We start from the raw sequence: 21,208 nt of genomic DNA on the forward strand, positions 1-21,208 counted from the left end.
TTACTTATTCGAGTTTAAAATTTGAGTTTTATTACAGTAAAAAGCTCTAAGAAATAGTCACATCTAATTTTTTTGTTACAGTAAAAAGCTATCATATAAAATTATATCTCAACTCAAATTAAAAACTCGAATTAACGAACTAAACGGGCCCGTAATCACCACAAACTGTTCGTACCTCCCAAATTTGTATTTATTCCAAGTCAGATAAGGATGTTTCTAATACGTATTTACCTTCACACAACAAAACACTCCGATGTAAAATGACAGAAATTAATTAAGAAAATAAGTCCAATGCATGGAGGTCCACGTTTGGTTCTATTTTCTCTCTTCTCTCTGTTTTTATTCTCATATACTAATGTCTTATATGTATTGACTATCGAGCTACGCTTTGTTAGATGGCGCATGTGCCACACTTAAATTTTAGAAACTTGAACATATTTTTCTTGAATACTTGAGTTGTGTTAGTCCAATTTTATGAGAGAAACTATAACACTTGTTGGTAGACTGGTCGGTGTGACAAGCCGATCACTGTTCCAGCCCTATTGCGATTCCTCCTCCCATAGCAGAAAAGTCAGGGCACCCGTTGTACTTATTCGGACTCAATTTAAGGACCATGGCGCGTCCCAACAACCAAATTCACACCCTAAGCGGCCGAACACCAAAGACTCTGACAATTTCGTACATCGCGTGGGTTAGTCAATTTAGGACCATCTCCACTCTCGGATGAATATGGTATGAGAGCCATGGATGAATGTCCTAAAGATCTGACATATATGTACAATCGTACACTCGGGCCTAAGCGGGTCATAGGTCCTACCCAAACCCAACAATAAACTATAAATTTCCCTTTGATCACTTATTGAGGTAAGTACAAACTCTTCACTTAACTCCTGTCATTCCATTTATTGCTCTAGATCAACACACTGACTTGAATATCAGAGTGCCTTTGATCGATACCACACCGGTGTCTCCTTACTCTAAGGTTCCCTTTTACTCTTTGGTGGAGGACAGCACTAGCTCGATTTGAGAAGAGACCAAAATCCTATCAGAAGAGGCGGAGAAACAAAGGCTGATTACCGTGCCTATCTACACATGGTGTTGTGTTAAATTTGAACAACAACAATAATGGATTCATAACTATTTTTTATTTACGTGTATTTTTTGTGAGAGAAAATACTGTAACGAATCACAAATCATGATTCAAATCATGATACGAATACATCAACTAAACACATAATTTTAAAATATCTAACTCTCTGACTATAGGTTTCTTTTTTTTCTTGTTTTTTTATGGGTAGGAAATTTCGCGGAGGGATAAGATAAGGCATGATGTACGTTAGGTCCAAAATGTCCGCAAGGTGGGCTCTATAGACTGGCTTTTCTCCCTCAGGCTCGTGGTGGGGCAGGCCTTGTAAGTTCTAATAAAGAAAAGCAAAGGGTTAATAAGTTTGGAAGTTGGTACTTGCTTAAATTCTAACCATTAGACATTCTTAATTTTTCTGGCCACAAGTCCTTCGCATCAGGCAATTGTGTCTGCAACGTTATACATGTGTACGTGTCTATATATATATATATACGCACACACACTCTATACTATCCAGTTTCTCTGCCCAAACTCTATATATTCGTTAATTTGAAAGGATAATGAAAAAAAAATGATAAAAACAACGACATGGCCACCAATTAGTATGACAATTGGCTTACCATATTGCAATTGATGAAAAATGACAAGTCAACGAGTGACTATATTTCTTCAACGAGTTGGATGGATCAATATGTTTTATTTATTTTGGTTTTTTTTTTTTCTCCTCCCACAGCTTTATAATATATCACAGTTTTTTTTTTTTTTTTTTTTTTTTTTTTTTTTTTTTTTTTCTACTAGATATAAACATGTTCTACTAGATATATTAACAACTGCTCACATTAATTGTGAAAGAGATCCACCTGATAGTTAGTGATAACCGCTTAGTACTAATTATTATTTAAAGGTATAAGTATATGGTCCTCTAATTACACATGGTGTTATTATTATCATTGATTCCGCTCTACCCACTTTGATAAGGCGTCTTGAGCAATGATAAATTCGGTTGGGTGTGGCCCTCTTAAGGGATTTGGTGGAAGAGTGGCAGGTGTTTCAGTACTGAAGGATAACGTTAGTTTGCACTGTTTTTCTTGGCATAAGAAATGGGAAAAATGCATTGTATTGATGAACCTGGGACTAAGACAGATGAACATTAAATAGGGAAATATAAAGGCATAAAAATCTACGGAAATAGTAAAAAATAGACCAATATAAAAAATTTAAGAAAATATATAGGCTAACTTTTAGTTATAAAAATTAATATGCCATAATTTGTCAAGTTATGGTTCAGAACCAGATATATTATGGACAAACTTATCAAATTATGGTTTATAACCAGACAAGTTATGAACAAAAATCATGAATTATGTACAATAACTTGTCAAGTTATGGTTCATAACCAGACAAGTTATGGACAAAAATAATAATTTGATCTATTTATTAACTTATGTAAACTATTGACCTATTAATTTTAATTCATCTCAAGTCTTGACATATTTCTCTCTTTCTCCCTAAAATCTATAAAAAAGAAAAAAAAAGGAGTAAAATAAAAATCTAAAAATGAAATAAAGAGGAAAATTATGAATAAAATTGTGCATGTCTGTTAATTTATATAATTAAGAGGAGTGAGATTGATGTAGGTAATAAAAAAGCATAGTTAAGAATGGCAGACCACCGGGATCACCAAAGATTTTATTAAAAACAAAAAAGAATGGCTTTTTAAGAAATGGAGAAAATTGTTGAGAACATGGACGTCGTCCCCGCAATTGAAGGGGAAGTGAGAAAAAGTGCCCACCATTATGCTAATACAAGGACAATTTAGAGCCGACAATATTTGACTTGTGTGTGGTTTTATACTCTAATTTGCCCCGTCTATTTATGCAACATTTTCTTTATCTTTTGATTTATTTATATGACTTTTTTGCTTAGAGTACAACGTTTTTCCTTTCTTAATTTGCCCCGTCTCTCTTTTCTTTTTTCTTTTTTTGTTTGGTTCTTCAAGTGGAATGTGGGATTCTAAGACGTTTAAGTTGATAGATTCAGAATTATGATTCAGAACCATTCTTAATTTACGTGTATTTTTTGTGAGAGAAATTATTGTAACGAGTCACGAACTATGATTCGAATCATGACACGAATCCTTAAACTAAATGCACTTTTTTTTTTTTTGTTCTTCAAGTGGAATGTGGGATTCTAAGTGTATACCTCAATAGTAAAAGTAGACGCAGTAAAAAAAATATTAAAGATAAATGTGTATTCACTATTAAACTATGCCTATAAAACTTATTTATTATTATGTTTATTATTAGAGGATGAAAATGTAAAAAAAAAAAAAAAACGATATTATATAATTTTGAAAGTAGAATTATTTGATAAAATTTAACTTAACTTTAACAATTTAAAGCAATGACAATAATTTTGTTGTATCTTCGTACATACTACATAAGTCCTCAACGAAAATAATAAAGTTTCAAATATTTTCTTCTCGATGAATATTACATGGAGCAAAGTGGCGTTTTGTTACGCTCACATTTGCTTACAAATTATACCAAGTGAAAAATGAACATTAATTCACCGCTATACTATTTCTTCGACAATAAGTTGCAACTTGCAATCATAATTACATGCAATGATGTTATGAGTGCAACGTGCCGCTTGTGCAAAACTGCCATTTTTCGCTGTTTGACTTTCTCATTTTTTTTCAACCAAAACCACGTCACCCTAACGAATCAACATTAATTTGTAGGTCCTTTTTTATTATTAATTTGTTAAGTCCTTTTTTAATCTTTCTTTAGTGGTTTTGTTTTTGATGAATTTAATATAGTAATTGTTGACGCCATAATTTTTCACACACCGATGGCCTACCGGCGAAGTATTATCCCTATTTGGGCCCGCCAAGACGGGTAAGATTTTGTCCATTCGTAAAAGGCGCCTCACTGAGGTGAGGTGCCGGCACTCTCCCCGTGGGGCACCCTCCGGGCCTCCCCCACAACGAGATATTGTCCTCCACTTCTGCCCAATGGATAAGACCACTGAAGGAGGTTTTGTTTCCCGTAGAAACGCCTCGCTGGTAGGAGGGGTTGGCACTCTGATACATATACCTCTTCAGACCCCCGTCTCCAACCGATGTGAGACTCTTGGTGTACAACAGTAATCTTCCTCTATCTACTCTTTTACCTTGTTTCTTGTGCTCATTTCTCTACTCTATTTCACCTTGCTTTACGTAAAACTCGCCCTGTTAATTATAACAAGTAGTATCTAAAACACAAAATAATTAATTATCAATGATGGACACAAAAAGAAAATGAAGAAAAAGTGCTACGTGGGCTCAAAAGCCCGTAATCTTAGTGAAATTAGGAAATAAATAAATAAATAGGTCGGTCGGCTCACCAATTGGAAATCAACTTTTAGCAGAATTTAAGGCCGTTTAGCTCAGCAACCGTCTCTGTTTTTCAACTGTATTTCCGTGACGACATTTTTGCTTTCAGAAAAAAAATAATAATAAAAAGAAGATAAATAAGCAGAGAAATTCAAATAATCTTTAAAATATGACAAGAAGGCAAGCGCGTGAGTTCAGACGCAATTATATGAGCAGTTATAAAATAATACAAATTTTTCTTATATGGTCCAGTAGTAGACTTGACTATACACGTATGTATTTAGTACTGTAGCTATAACTGTCTGAAAACGCAAATACATTCACAGAAACTTGACAACAAAAAAGTGCTTACTCCACTGATCTCTCTCTCTCTCTCTCTCTCTCTCTCTCTACTCTTTTGTTTTTCTTTGTTTCCATTCATTCCCCAAACTCCACGGCATCATTCTCGGTGACAATCCAGAAGAGTTCTCTCTCTCTCTCTCTCTCTCTTTCTCTCTCTCTGTGAATGACAGGTACTTCTTATGTTCTTCCAAGTACTCTTGGAATTTTGATTTAGTTAGTTATCTGATTGGTGGTTCTAATGATGCATGAGCCTCTTACTTATGAAATTGTCTTGTTTTGTTCTGTTTGCATTTCTGGGTTTTCCTTAGATCATCCCGGTTTTGTTATCTCCATTATTATTATTATTATTATTTTGGTATAAAAACACTTGAATTTCTCAGCCAAGTTTGAGATTTTCATCACATTTCATCTTTCATTAAGGTTTTACTGTTGCTTAGCGTGTGAAATGGTTGATCTTTCTTGTTCTTCCTAGAGTAAAACGCTTCATTTATTTAATTCTTTGGTAATAAATAACGGCATCTACTGCATGTACTATGAAATTAAAAAGCCCGGCTAATTGGGTAAGGTCTTATTTACTTGTTTGGTTGCTGAGGATAGAAGGGAACAACTAACAAGGAGAAAATAAAATAAGGTCTGAATTTGCTATAGTCGGTTTTTTTTTTTTCCCCTCATACGATTTCTTAATTCGGTTCTAGTTTCTGAAGTTTCAAAATTATGAGAATTAAAAAAAATGTATATTTCTTCTGAGCAAGAATTATGAAGCATATCTAACTTATAAGATTTTGGTTTTCTCCCCTGTTCCTATCTTATTATAGTTGTGGCCTTTCTTTGTTCCACTAGTCCGTACATGTAAAAGTAATTGATAATATGAGATTTTTGTTTGGATGTTTTTCTGTCATACGTTTAGTGTGTTTATCAATCAAAAATTCTGATTCAGAATTGCTTTCATCTGTAGAATTCAGTAGAAGATTGGGGAGTGAAGAGATTCAACATTATTTTTCTACCACTTCAGCCCACTGACAGTTGCAGCGTTTAAGTAGGATCGATTTTTTGAGACAGAATTCGATTAGTTATAAATTAGGATGGCTGAAAGGAAACTAAATTTCAGTGCTCCCCTTATGTCTGTGAGGCGAATTGCTTCGAGGCCGATGTCTCCAATTCGAGACAACAGGAAGATAGTCAAGAATTCCTCACCCAATAGACGACAAATGACAATTGTAAGAGATTCTCCTTCTGAACCAGACTTTAATTTGGAGCAAGTAACTGAACCTGTGGCAGTTCCTTTTAATTGGGAGCAAATCCCAGGACAACGTAAAAATGCCGACAAACCTGAGCGTCAGCCTAGAGAGGCGACTTCTATTACTCCTAGGGTTCCCCCAGGGAATGTTTTTGAGGTCGCAAAGCAACCATTGGATACACATTATGCATATAGAAGTGATACCAGGCCCCAAATCAAAACACTGTATTCTTGTAATTCCAATGTGGCTGAGTCTAATAAGTACTCGAAAGAGGCAACAAATGAGATAGGTGCCTTGGAATTGGATGTCGAAGAGGAGGATGTTTATTCTGATGCACTTGACACACTATCTTCGAAAGAGTCTGTTTCCTTGAACTGCAGTGGAAGTGGTCTGAGTGGATCTGATGGTGCAGGCTTACTGAAGCCGTCGGGAAGCTTTTCAACTGATCCACAAACTCGAGATTTTATGATGAAGCGCTTCTTGCCTGCAGCCAAGGCCATGGCATTAGAGGCGCCTCGTACTTATTCTCCGAAAAGGCAAGCTTCGGTAGTGCAGGAACAACCTAGAGAAGTCAAGAAAGTGATTGGTGAGGAGAAGAGGCCTTTGAATGATTTAATAGGGTCTAGTTTGGTACCACGCTATGGGGATTATCAAGATGCAGAAGATGAAGAAGAAGACAGTGAAGAAGAAGAAGAAGTTGATCGTCACTATGATGACCCTAGAAATCTATCAATGAGAGGTTGTGGCTTCTTTCCTCGGCTATGCTTTCGAAATTCCTTAAGCCTCTTAGGTCCAGTTCCCGGGCTGAAAGTCAAGACAGGAACACCGCGTAAAACTGCTTCTAATCAATCTCACAGCAAAAGTGTCAAGAAGGTAATTAACACATTTTCTTCTTTTCCACTCCCTTTTGAAGTTCTATTCTTTGCATAATCATTTTTTAAGATTCTCCTATACTTTTAGCAGGCTTGGGATTCTACTTTTAAGCAAAAATCAGATGGTGGGTTTCGATCATCTGAGCTGCTGGCGGTTGAGAATAAGAGGGCTGGTGAATCCAAACGGTATACATATTCAGGTGACCTACAAAGAGGAAGACTATCTCCCTTGAGAAATTCACGGGCCGCGGACATTGCCTCAAATGATAAGCAAAAAACAGATATTGGATTTAGATCAGCTGAACTGAAGGCGTTTGGTGATTCCAGACAGTTGACATACTCAGGCGACCTGCAGAGAGGAAGGCTATCTCCCTTCAGACAATCACGGGCAAGGGAGATGGATTTCAGGGATTATAAAAATTCAGATATTGGATGTCGATCGGCTGAACTGAAGGTGGTCCAAAATAAGTTGATCAGTGAGTCTAGACGGTTGACATACTCAGGTGACCTGCAAAGAGGAGAGTCATCTCCCTTCAGAAATCCACGGGCAGCGAGCATTTCTCCTTACCGAAACCAATCATCCCAGTCTCCCTTCCGAAGAGCAGCGTTCCTTGGAGTTCCACAGGAGGAGAGTGTCAAGGCTGCCAAAAATATTCTCAGCGTCTATAGCAAAAGCAGCAACAAGTTTCAGGATACATCATCAAATCACAGGAACAAACAAGGGCCACTTTCAATGAGCCCTGCTGTTGAGAAAACACTGTATGTAGATACTGTAAATAATGCCGAGACTTTGTATTCAAATTCAGGTTCCTTTGATAACAAGGCACAAATGAACTCTGCTGGTGAGGACTTTGCACACTTGTTAGTATTGGCTAGAGAAATGCAAGAAGCTTCTGCAGAATCTGTATTCCAAGATATTAAGTGTCTAAACAATGTGGAGAAAAAATCCATACTGGCAACCAAAGGCCTAGTCTCTGTTGATGGTAATAAGTCTTCTTTATTCGGAGACTCCAAACTAGGACTCGGCCAAGAAGCCAAGTCCTTGGACTCCTTAGAATTGGCTCTTAAGGGAAATCCAAATAAGAACAGTGATCTGATTCCAAAAGAGGATTTGGGAGATATGAATTCCAGTTTGGTCCCATCCTCGCTTCCCCCACCTCTACCGAGATCACCTTCTGAGTCCTGGCTTTGGCGAACCATCCCTTCAATCCCTTTGAGGAACTCATTTTTGAAATCGAGGTCTAAAACACCGGAGTCAAAGACATCTTCGACGAGCACCAAGTGGGAAACGATTGTAAAGACTTCGAACTTGCATCACGATCATTCTATGTATTCGGAGGTAATCTCTCCTACCACTTTTGTGATTTTTCTTTCCTTTATAACCAAATTGAAGAACCTAACTTTATTTGCTTGCTCTTTTACAGGAATTAGTCGCTCATATTTCTAAGCAATCCAAAACTTAGAAAATACCAAGGTTCTCAAGAATAAGTCTCTCGCTTGATATATTTTGTTTCGGAGATTTTACTTGGAAGTAACTGAAGATGGCCATGATGTCTTGGCCGAGCCGGTTGTTTGAGGTCTTCTTCTTCCTATATTGACTTTGAAACCGAGCCGTTTCATGACATTTTTGTTGTTTAGATAACTAAGCAGACAAGGTTTGTTCAGGTCTTGTTTTCAGCGAGCTAGCTATACATGATTTTTTCTTTTTCTCTTTTTTCTTTCTTGATATACCCACAAGGCAATGGTGAGATGGGCAAAGTTCCTTGTAACAGCAGTTTTATTTTTGGCCTGAAATTCTAATGTACCTGACTTTATAATGACTGTACTGTATAGAAATTAATAGCACATTGTTGGTAATGAATTGGAGATGCATTTTTCTTATAGCTTCAATATTGAAATTCTAATGTACCTGACTTTATAATGATTGTACTGTATAGAAATCAATAGCACATTGTTGGTAATGAATTGGAGGTGCATTTTTCTTATAGCTTCAATATTGATCAATCATTTCATCTAAAATTTTTTATTTTTGGAAAGGAGTATTTGCAAGGAAAGACAAATTTAAAAGCCAACTGAAGTCATTTCCTCTTCACTCTTCTTAATCATGACTCAAAAGTAGGTTCTATTTATTTTTTTTTTTTTTTGTACCTAGCTACATGATGCGCTTTGTATCTTCTGGATATAAATGATGAAGCTCAGGTATCTTCAGCAGAATGTTGACCGAACTCTAATAAATTTTCAGTGTCTTCACCAGTAACAAGATTTAACTCATATATCAGTTGAAAAATATAAAGCAGTTTGTTTTGTAGGTTTAAACATTTTATATTTTTTAGAGAAAATATTATAGTAAAAGAGTTTTTAAATTATATGTTCGGGAAACAAACTAGTAGTATCTGTTGAAAACGCAACATGGTATTTATTTATTTATTTAAAGGTTTCTACTTTGAAAAGGCTCTTGAAAGAGAAGCACTTAACAAACTAGTGTCAAACATGTGATGATATTGACCCTGGTACAAGATGTTAAGTGCTTCAGCCTCAAAGTGACATTGGATATGGAGCAATCTTCATTTGAGATTCCTGTGAGGAACTTTTGCCTTCTCCTAATTGATAAATGAATTAATATTGTTGGCTAAGAAAGAGAAAGTGATAACTTGGTGCTTGGTTCCTGGGTGCTTTTATAATTACTAGTACTCTTATATTCTTGGCTCAATCCTAATTGCAAATCAGGAACTGTTTCTTCCTCCTCCAGAACTTTCTCCGGATTCAACTGCATTTCATTCCCAAAAAATAAATATTATAAATGAAGAAAAAACCTATAGTTTGAGTGCCAAAAAAAAAAAAAAAAAAAAAAAAAAAAAAAAAAAAATCCCCAAGTAAATAAATAAATAAATTATAAGGTTTATTAACAATGTGCAATTAATGTAGTCAAATAGTTACCTGCAGGGGCTGGAATGGACGGTCAAGATTTGGTTTATAGCCATTAGATCTTGATCTTGATAGAAATTTTGTGAGGGTTGTCCCATTGGTGCCAAAATTATTCATGAGAGATTGGATGGTAGTAGTACTATTAGTATTAACCCATGTAATATTTGCACCAATATTAACGCTTTTGGTGTTGTTGATCGTTTCAAATGGGGGCCACCTCTCTTGTTCAAGAAAACGGTTGCGTTTTATGGGCACTTGTACTTGGTTTGAAGTTGTTGACCTGCAATAAAATAACTCGTACAGTTTTAACAATTTGTCTTTTAAATTTTTAATTTTGACAAATTATCTTTTAACTTATAAAATTATTACAATATGCTTTATTTTGACGATGATTGTGTTAAATTAAGATCAAAAAAGCACATTTGATGAAAAATTTTAATATCTCAATTCAAATGTAATATAAATATTTTATTTTCTCAACTTTTAATCCCTTAAATCTAATAAAAAAATATGAACAAATTTAGTAAATATGGCACATTGTAACAATTTTTAAGTTTAAAAAGTTGATAATGAAAATTAAAATTTTAGGGGGCAATTTGTTAACCCATGATGTTTTCAGAGGACCACTTTACCTATAAAATGAAACGCCTATGAAAATGCTAACATTTTAAAACCTACTTTAAGTAAAAATGTCCCTAGTGTTGTCAAAATAAAAAGAGAAGTCCGTTTTTAATTAACTTTGGTCAATTGTTAAGTTGATTTTTTTATTAAATTGTTAATTAATCTTAGTAAAGAATTGATTAATTGATCATTGATTTATCAGCGTATGTAGTTTATTAATTTTCAATCACGTAAATTAGTGAGTAATTCTTGATTTGTTTTTTTTTTTTTTTAAAATGACTTATTTCAATTTAATGAAAGAGTTTAAGATCAGCAGTCTCATTTTCTTATCTCGGTAGCTATCCTTCTAATTAAATTTAAGCACCTCGTGAATTGTTTAAGTATTTTTAGTATTGTATTCTTATTGTGTGGTCAGATTCTTAAATTTAATTTACATGACAAATAAGTAGTGGAGGGATAGTCAGTGAGGTAGGAAAATAGAAACAGCGTATCTGGACTAAAAAGAAAGTGGGGACATTCACTAAAATATTCTTTTAAAAAAAGATCGTTTTTGCACATATCCCTATTAAATTAAGTGTAATTTTTTTATAAAAAAAAAAAAAAAAATCATACCTGAAAATGTTGGCTTTGAGATCTAAAGGTTTCCGAGGGAGAGCAGACTTCACAAGACTATGGACAAGGTTAAGATGGTTAGAATTTTGGTCTGTAATATTAGTGCTGTTCTCCATTAGTGTAAGATGTTGCTGAGAATCTCTTCCATGCTTGGATCGATATCTTGGAAATAACACTGTAACAGCAAAAAAGTTACACAACATGATTTATGGATATTTCCGTGCTCTATGGTTTTTTACATGAATTCTTTTTCCAGCTTTTGAAAAGGGAAATTAATTAAATGATAACTCACTATCTTTAAAATTAGTTGAAATGCATTCCCTCGTTTACTTTTGGAATATCTAATTTATTCAGGAAAAGACTAGGGTGGTTAACATTTGAGAATTTCAGTACGTGTTTTAGTTCAATACTATTCATAAGATGGATAATCACCTATTCAATATTATTTTTTTTAAATCTAAGCTATGTTTTAATTTGCTGCGATCCCTGAAAAAAAAAAAAAAAAAAAAAAAAAAAAAAAAAAAAAAACTGCTGGCTTTCATATGTTTCGTTATAATTTCTATTTTCTTCATTTTTACTTTAAAAGAAAATTAATTAAATTAGCTAGCTAGCTAAGAAACGACCTGCTACATATTAGTAATTGTCCTTTTATTATTTTATTTTGTTTTTACACCATACTCCATAGTTTGATTTATGAAGAAATTTTAACTAAACCATATATATAGATAGATTTCTTATAAATTCAAAGATGTCGTGACACAGAAAACCGCACCTAATTGCCCAGCATCATCAAGCTTCTTGCTTCGGTACATCTGATAATACAATAAGGAATATATATACACATTAGTTTAGGACAAACGTCAAACACTAATATATTAGTTAAAATTATAATTTGATGGTATATGTATATTATAAGTTAATGCAAGATCTAGAAATATGATATTACCTGCAGGTGACTCTTCACATGGCCAATGCTAAGTCCTCTCACATTCATTAGCTGAAGAACTAATTTGGGAGTTGCTTCTAATAGAAGCACAAAAAACTAGAGCATTAGCAATTTGTTGTTCTTATATTCATAGATATAGAGATATATATAGTAATTAAAATGGATTCTTAAAGTAAATCCCCCTTTCATAAGCTTTTTTTGATAAATTACCTAAGGTTTATTAAATTTGAAAAATAACAGGTTTTAAAACAGTTAATTAGTGATGGATTGATTTGCGGTTTATCACCAATTAACATAGTAGTCTATTACTGATTGACTTAATAATATGCACCGATATCAATTAGTGATAAGCCAACCTATCAGTGATAGATCATTAATATATTTTTTTTGAAGGATAGATTATTAGTATATCGGTAATTAACTATATAGTAAAATCCAGTAAACAAAAAAAAGAAGCTGTTTAAATATAAAAAAAAGATGATATTAATAAAAAGATAGTGGCCAAAACTGACCATCCAGCTAATTTTTTCTAATTAAAAAGAGACCAAATTATAAAATCATGGATTCATTACTTACTCTCTTGTCCACCAAGCCTCTCAACGGCATGCACAAAAGAGAGATGCAAGTCCGGGGTCCACCGGAGCCGAGGCATTTTGGACCTAACATATTGCCTAACTCTACCCTTTCCCTCTTTTCTATTAGCTGACGATGAATTCCGATGCATTTCATTCCCATAATCAGCGATCAGACCTGCATACTTTTCACGAGTAGTACTAGCACTTCTAATAGCAGCTTCTTCGTTTAAGTCAAAGGAGGAGCAATTTTTGGAAGCTGAATATTGGAGATGGGATATCATCATCTTTTCAGCTTGAGACTCGCTAATTCTAGTATCACCACCTAGATTTAGTACCGCTTTCTTCATAATATTCAATATTTCCCATCTTCTCTAGCGTGTTCTTTACGATTTCCCTTATTCTTTTTCGCTGTTGCAAACTTTTAAGGTGCTGCAAAAGACGCAAATATTTGCATTACATAAGAAGAACAAAATGCATGTAAGATAAAAACAAAACAGGATTTTCCGTTGGAAAAGATCATAAGTGGGAGAAACTGATCTGATGCTAGGATCGAGTATAAGGAATATTGTCATTTGTACAAGGAAAGCCAATACCTCTTGCCAATGATATAGCGTACATGTGCTATTAGATTCTCCGAAAAGACATGCATTCACACGATTTTCTTCAGCTTATTATATATTTCTAGTTTCTTTGGTAGAGCTATATGTATTAAACTTATACTGATTTGTTTTATCAACCCACCCATAACCACCGCTATGAATCTGAATGCTATATATAGTAACCTTTTTAATGCTATATGAGAATTCATTATAGCAAAAATAGAAATGCTCTGACATAACTATTACGAACTGGCCGGATTAGAAGCACTACTACAGATAGTTCATTTTACGACATCTAAACAACGGCGGTTTCTAAAAAAGCTATTATATCATCTAAATACATGTATATATAAAAACGCGCCATGGAATCTTCCGTATTTCAGAAGGACTGTCGCCATTATATATAGAAATTTTTTAGTAGTGAAGAGAATTACATATTTTAAGCATCTCAAGTAACATGCAACAAAAGAAATTGATGGAATTGTATTTGATAATATTAGAGACTGGTCATGATATATGTAACCTTCACTGCTTCATGTGAGTAAAAATTCATGTACAGGTACTTTGTGTGTGTGTGTGTTAAAGAAAAGAGTACTTCTATTGGCCAAGGGGAAGTTAATGTTTTCATGTGTGCCCTACCGGCAAGCAAATTATACATGTGCTTTATTAAGTACTCGGTTAACAATTGTCCTCCCAATTGATGTCTGCAACTATACGTAACTGTTTAACTGTAGAAGTAGTCAAATATTGATGGTATATACATATATGTGTGTGTGTGTGTGTGTGTGTTAGTATCATAATGTGGTTGTAGGCCATCATTTTAGGTGATAATATGGTTGTAGGCCATCATTTTAGGTGATAATATATTAGCTAACTGTACTAAAAACTTAATTATTTACTTTTGAGTTGTGCATTGTACATCCTTAAATTCAGCTTCCATTTTGAACTGTATCGCTGGCCTATGTTAATGGGAGTAAGTATGGAATTTAAATGAAGTGTCTATAGGTTATTATTCCTTCTACGTACAAAGAATAGCCAACCTTTAAATGTATGCCAACAAAAGAATGTAGGAAAAGAACTTGTTCCTCTCCCAATAGCTCTACGGAAAAAGAAGGAAGAGAATAGAAATTACGTATATTGCTACAAGAGTACGTGGATTATTAAGTTGTAAGTATATGCGCTTTTAATCTGAAATTATACATAGACAGTATATCGATGCCTTTTTATCTAGAATAATTAGAGATCTGAAAGTATCAATATTTGAAGTTATAGAACAACAAATTCCGAATCGAAATGAAACAAGAACGCAAAAATTTAAGTAGAGAGATTCTTCTAAACATTGTCCAAGGACGCAAAAATTTAGATAAGTTTCTACGTTTATATAAGTAGAACCATGGCACTCGCAACCTAATTAAGACTATAATTTCATTAATGCATGATATATGTGCATAATTTCCGATTCCAAAATCTAATTTTAGCAAAACAAAATTTTAAAAAAATATTGTAGTCATGATAACTTGCTTATTGGACGTATCAATATATATACACACACACAAACACACACACACACACACACATATATATAGATCTGAACTCACTGTCATTAAGTTACTAAACGAATTCCAAAAAAAAAAAATATCGGAAAGAATTAGTATATATAATTAGCAGAAAATTGAAACTCACATGAGTGAATGAACTACTGTATATATGCACCTTCACGTAGTTTTTCTTTTCTTTTCCTGCTACACCTTCATGTAGATACACTCATGATTTAATTATGTACATGACCGATCAGGAGCAAAAAGGTACTCTTACAAAAGAAAACAAAGCATAAAATCTTGATTGTTGAGAATCTACCGCAAATTAAAAGAAGAAGAAGAAGAAGATCAAGAACCAAACTAACATTTAGATTATAGAAAGTCTCGTAGAGAATTGGTTTCGTTTTTTCTTTCTTTATATAAATAAGCCATTGATATTGGTGAGATATGTTAATCCTAAATATATAGCTCTAAATAGAAGTGATCCTTTTTCAATATACTGACCAGATGATGAGAAACAACGTACATATGTCCGTACTCAGACCAATCCAACCTCAATCTGATCACTGCATGCCCTTCATGAAATAGAGAAAGAGAGAGAGAGAGAGAGTACGGTTATTCCGGGATGCTTTTTCTATTCGCACATGAACAGGTCTATTAGATTTAAAGTCATAAAAATTCAGATTCTGATGATATATATATATATATATATTCTGAGACTTTCATACGGAATACTCAAAACAAATTAAAGAAGAAAGATCGATTTCATACACTGCATGAGTTTATAATCTTGTTTAGGTTAATATTGCAGATGCAGAAATAATTAGGACTCACATTACTATGGATACAGATATGCGATTGGTGATGATATTTTTCCGGGACTGATCAAATCATGTGACACCCTTTTCTCTTCTTCCTCATCACCTCTTTTGACAGCTGTTGTCTTCCTCGTAAAAAAATTTAAAAAAAAAATCAACAAAACTCTCTCTCTCTCTCTCTCTCTCTCTCTCTCTCTCTCTCGTTCCTCTCCTCTCTCTCTCATACACACACACAAAAGCTCGTGATTATCTAATTAATTGTTTGACCTCTGTTTGATACTCGTCCCATCCGCGGTGGGGTCCCTTTTTCATGTAGCGTTTCAATTCCTTCCCACCTAAACAAAGACTTTTTGGCTATGCGTATGCACAAACTACAAAACCCTTGTTTGTTTTCCTTCGATATCCTTATATATGGCCCATGATTTTCTTTCTACCTAAATACTAAAAAATTTGCTTTTGTTTAGCATTTGCATATGTTGTCATTCCATGACTTTTGTTTCTTTGATATAATTAATATCCCCAGGAAAAAGAAATCATGGTAGTTGAATGTAAATGCAAGACGCACATATAACTTTTTGAGACTGATTGTATCATTTTTTCCCCCCTTCTTTCTATTGAACTTCACGTGCTTATATCATGACATCAGTCATTTTCAGATCCAATTAGATAAGCTGATTTTCACATGGCTTGCTTCGGCATTTCCATGCAACTTTTATAGGTTTCTTATAAGATAAAACGAGCTAATTATAAGTAATGTATGATTAAGCTATTCGAACCTTTGACTACATGAGAAAAGAAAACGATGTTAAGCTAGAGCTAGACGTTAAAAAATACCCCTAGCTATAATATATATTAGATCATACACAGAAGTACTTAATCAGTATATATATAGTCAAACACTCACACACGAAAGATTAGATCAATTCATCATCATTAATGTTAGTAATTAAGTACCTAAAGCACCGGTCAAGTATAGCAACAGAAATTTGTTATGCATGTATCAATACAACTTAGATGCATATGTACAATTGTATAAGAGGGTGTGTACCGTGTACGTATCAATGACAAAGTCGAATATGAAGCTATGTAACAATTGGCCGTCTGAAATAAAATAAAAAAAAATTTCTTACTATTACATCTTTCTAAAGTTATTGTTATATATACTTACGTTATAAAATAAATGTACGGTTATGCCTTCTCCTTTACATGCAACACGTGTTTTAAGGTTCTTTTGCCTTCTCATACTAAACCGTGAAACGTCGGTAATTCATATCCATTGACATGTTTTTAACGTGGAAGTATCTATCTCATATAAAATGTGGAAGTATTATATATGGTGGTCTTGTCACATAAAATGATTTTGAAGGAGCATTATTATATACTCTGGAGATATTCAGAGAAGGGTCCGGACCATGTATATCATGCACCTACTCTTGACCAATTGTGCACAGCTCTTTTTTTGTCATACCAAATCAAATCAAGTCGATCGTCTACTTTTTTCTCTTGAAATGTAATAGTACGGCAAATAAAACAACTTTAAATTAAAAAAAAAAAAAAAAAAAAAAAAAAAACAGAATTACAGAACCTAGCAGGGGTTGAGAAAGGAGATAGGCAAATAGCATATTCATCCTCAGATTAATGACGTTTGGTTCATTGATTTAGAATCATGATTCAAAATTATTTTTTGTTTACATGTATTTTTTGTGAAAGAAAATACTATAACGAACTACGAACCATGATTCGAATCATGACACGAATCCACCAACCAAACGCTCGTCACAAAGGGAGCGTCTTGGTTTTATAAATAAATAAATATATATAAATCATGTAGGTAACCAATAAGAGGTGGACCAACAATAATTTTATACTTTTAACACTTTCTCTTATGTGTGAGCTGGACAATAATCAATCGTGTAGGTAAATGAATTGAAAAGTCACACGTGAATATTTGATAATAAGCTTGAAATATATTAAAGACGCAACCCCGTAATGACGATTTAAATTGAGATAAAAATGTAATTACAGGAGTTTAAACTCAGAACCTACCATATTAGTGTATCAATCCATCACAAAAGCTTAACTATTAGGAGCTTGACCAACAATAGTATACTTTTAACAATATTTGATAATAAGCTTCAAATATATTAAAGACGCAACACGTGATAACAATTTAAATGGAGATAAAAAAATACAATTACAGGAGTTTAAACTAAGGACTTCCCGTTTAATACCATGTTAATTTACCAATTCATCCCACAAGCTTAATTATTAGGAGGTGGGCTAACAGTAGTATACTTTTAACAATATAATCCTTTGGAAATGATGGCTTCTCTATTGATATTAAATAATATATATCTGTGAGCATGTGTATGTGTATATGGATTAAAAATCTATATTCCGGATTGGGTAAGTTTCTAAAAGTTATATAATCTCCCCAAATCAACAGGTTTTTAAAAGTTATGCGTGTGTATATGTGTATATAATCTAGTGACCATGTACAATGATTAAATTTCCCTTATATGTACAATGTCTAACTATCCCTTATATATCTCCGTAAATGGAGCTCTGATTGAAGATGTCAATCTTTGATAGTAAAAAAAGAAACCATGAACATGATATTGAGGTTTCGTCAGAGTACCGACAACTTGAAGATCGTGAGACAATTAGACAAACAACCCGGAGAACAGCATTTTGGACTTGATCACGGATAAAGTGAAAGTCAATGGCAACATATTTCATTGAAGAGTAGAAGACCGGGTAATCACACAAATAGATAACCAGCTTGCTTGAAGAAAGTAACGCCAAATACGGAGAGCAGTGAACAGTGCCAAGTGAGTTCGGCGACAAGGTTTATTTTGATCATTAAAAAGAGAACTACTTATCAAATAGGTTTCATTATTAGTAAAAAAAAAAAAAAAAAAAAAAAAAAAAAAAAAAAAAAAAAAAAAATGAAAAATGAAAAGACATAATGGAATTCAAAACAACAAAACAAACAGAACCAAGCATGAAACAAGAAAGTTTTTCAATTATCCTCTTAATTAGTTGTTATTTAGACACCATTTGAGAAACTAAATATATAATTTGAATCCGTTCATAAGACAAAATTCTCCACAAGCCACAACGCTACTCTCCTTCGATCAAAACTGACCCTTTCTTACCCACACATGGCTGAGGTTATGGGCTAAGCCCTTTTCTCCAAGCCCAATAATGTATTTGCCGTATGACTTTTATGCAAGGGATATACACAAATGTTAAGATTCATAAATAAAACAGGGATAAAATCAATTTAATATCGAAATATGTTTTTAGTATCATATATTTTTAATAATATTAAATAAGTGTTTTTAAGATTTAGAAAAAATCTTATAAATATCTTTAAGCTCTTTTTTTAAACTTAAAATGTCCAAATTACCTTCCTTAATAATCAAAGAAACTAACGATTTTAAAATTATTTTCCTAAAATAGATTAATTTCAACCATGGATGAAAGTCTACTCAATAAGAGGAGCCCCAACCCAACCTCTATCGCCGCCTCCTATACCATCTAGCCCCACGAGCTCAACGCCGTTCCTCAGTATCGATCACCGTTCCTCAGAGATCATCGTCCCCTTCTCGATCTTAGCTACACTTAATGCCTCTTCGTAGATAAACTGATGCAAGTTATTACGATTTGCCCATTTTACCCCGTCCGAAAGTATTTAGGCCCGTTCAGTTCGCTAATTCGAGTTGAGATGTGATGTTGTGTGAGAGCTTTTTACTGTAACAAAAAAGTTAGATGTGACTGTTTCTGAGAGCTTTTTACTGTAGCAAAACTCGAATTTTAAACTCGAATCAACAAAAAGAACGGGACCTGAAAGTTGCTGTAATTTGAAAACCCATAGGAGAGAAGTTGGATCTTTCACTCTCACATGGTTTTTTCAGTCAATTTTTTTTTTTTTTACGAAAAAGGTCTGGAAACGATTTTCTTGTATTTTTTTTTTCAAAGAAGAAAAGGGCATATGCATATGGATAGTAATGTTCACCGTGTAATAGCAAGTTTTTGGCTGCAAAAAGACAAAAAGCTCTTTCACCATTTTCAATTCCTCTCGCACTCTCTTAAGTTTTTTCTGTAGCTTTTGGGTTCAAAAGTTTCCACTTGTTGGTGAATATCTATGGTGTGCTTCTTTGCTTTTTGACTATTTTCTTTATGTGTAATGTCGTACGGATACATGGTCATTCAATTCTTAAGATTTGGAATACCTGCAACTAGGGGCTGAGGCTGTGACAGGGTTGATTTGGTATCAATATTTGATTGTGGTATAATAATAGTTCTGATTTGTTTGTGTTTATTTTTGTTTTAAGGGTTTCTTTTGATTTCTTTTTTTTTTTTATAAACGTTTCAACGTATTTGATTTTTTTTTAATAAACGTTTCAACATATTTTTAGAATTTTTAAAATTATATTTTCTAATTAAATAAATAAAAAGGTGGTTTGAACATTTTAAATGCCAAAAAATGACTCTAGAGTACTTATAAGATGTTTTCTAAAACTTGAAAGTATCTATTTAATATTATTTAAAAGACAGAGTATCAAAAATATATTAAAATATAACAGAGGATACTAAATTGATTTTATCTCATAAAAGTATCTAACAAAAACAATATAAGGATATAAGATGTATTAAACTTTACTCATCAATTAATCAATGAGAAGCAGCCATTTTCCTAAATATATGTATATAAAAAAAACGTTCTAAGTGCCAAGGAATTATTATATTAATGACGCTCTAATGGATATCAATGAAGCACATTTTCTATTTTCTGATAAACTATTTTCGCAGCAATCTAGTGAGTTTGATGATAAGGCTATGATTGCCAATCCATACTGAAATTAACCACATATTTTCAGTCATTGTGGGGTCCTTGTCTCCGTCTACATGAACTGCTCTTCCATTCAAAATAAAAAAAAATAAAAAAAGGAAAATGAAAAGAAAAAAAGAAAAAAGGAAAGAGTAAATTAGTGTTATACCTGTTAATTTAATAATTGAGTTGAGTTCCTGACCACTTATGCATCAATAATTACCCTTTTTATTAAATTTAAAATAATGTTAGGGACACTAAAAAAAGGAAAATAAAAACAAAAAAATAAAAAAGAAAGAGTAAATTAGTGTTATATTCTACAGATAAAGACCCGTTAATTTAATAATTGAGTTGATTTCCTGACCACTTATGCATCAATAATTACCGTTTTTATTAAATTTAGAATAATGTTAGGGACATTAATTTTAATCTCAATTTTTGAGTACCAACGGATAGTGCAGAAAATTTGGGCCAGGTTAGACGGGCCGGCCCGAAACCCGTTACTGTGGGCTGGGGGGGGGGGGGGGGGCCGCCCGGCCCGAATCCGTACAAGCACGAGCCCGGCCCGACCCTAGTGTAGGGCCGGGCTGGGCCGTTATTCCAGGCCTATAGGCAGCCCGAGCCTAGCCCGGATGGCCCGAAATGGCCAAAGGCCTTTTTTTTTTTTTTTTTTTACTTATTTCTGGCCTTTTTTTTTGTATACTTGTTTTTTGCCCAAGTTGCCAAGCCCAACGGTAATATTATCATTGGGCTGACTCACTGCCGTGAGGCAGTGAGTCTGCTTTTTTTTTTTTTTTTTTTTTTTTTTTTTTTTTTTTTTTTTTT

At 33.6% G+C, this 21,208-nt stretch overlaps 2 protein-coding genes across 9 annotated transcripts; one reads left to right on the forward strand and one right to left on the reverse strand.

Moving 5' to 3' along the window:
- The first annotated feature begins 4,803 nt into the window (after positions 1–4,803).
- On the forward strand, positions 4,804–8,877 carry LOC21387338. 3 transcript variants are annotated; one of them, XM_024174405.1, is made up of 4 exons: positions 4,804–4,972; positions 5,758–6,913; positions 7,004–8,251; positions 8,337–8,877. In XM_024174405.1, the coding sequence occupies exons 2-4, from the start codon at positions 5,885–5,887 to the stop codon at positions 8,373–8,375; spliced, it is 2,316 nt and encodes a 771-aa protein (XP_024030173.1). In that variant the 5' UTR covers positions 4,804–4,972; positions 5,758–5,884; the 3' UTR covers positions 8,376–8,877. The 3 variants fall into 3 exon arrangements, with proteins under 3 accessions (XP_024030173.1, XP_010109884.1, XP_024030174.1); XM_010111582.2 differs by having other exon boundaries at positions 5,765–6,913; XM_024174406.1 differs by lacking the exon at positions 4,804–4,972 and adding an exon at positions 5,293–5,433.
- Positions 8,878–9,290: 413 nt separating this feature from the next.
- Positions 9,291–15,701, reverse strand: LOC21387339 (myb family transcription factor PHL13). Of its 6 annotated transcripts, none has more exons than XM_024174414.1 (8): positions 15,563–15,701; positions 15,233–15,294; positions 12,593–13,020; positions 12,017–12,093; positions 11,843–11,882; positions 11,071–11,245; positions 9,850–10,117; positions 9,291–9,679 (listed from the first exon to the last, which is right to left on the reverse strand). In XM_024174414.1, exons 3-8 carry the CDS (start codon positions 12,936–12,938, stop codon positions 9,542–9,544), a joined length of 1,044 nt encoding a protein of 347 aa, XP_024030182.1. In that variant the 5' UTR covers positions 12,939–13,020; positions 15,233–15,294; positions 15,563–15,701; the 3' UTR covers positions 9,291–9,541. The 6 variants fall into 6 exon arrangements, with proteins under 6 accessions (XP_024030182.1, XP_024030180.1, XP_024030183.1 ...); XM_024174412.1 differs by having other exon boundaries at positions 15,233–15,303; XM_024174415.1 differs by lacking the exon at positions 15,563–15,701 and adding an exon at positions 15,500–15,537.
- Between the last annotated feature and the right edge of the window lie 5,507 nt (positions 15,702–21,208).

Source organism: Morus notabilis, unplaced genomic scaffold, assembly GCF_000414095.1.
Source record: "Morus notabilis unplaced genomic scaffold, ASM41409v2 Scaffold1927, whole genome shotgun sequence".
Lineage (NCBI taxonomy): Eukaryota > Viridiplantae > Streptophyta > Magnoliopsida > Rosales > Moraceae > Morus > Morus notabilis.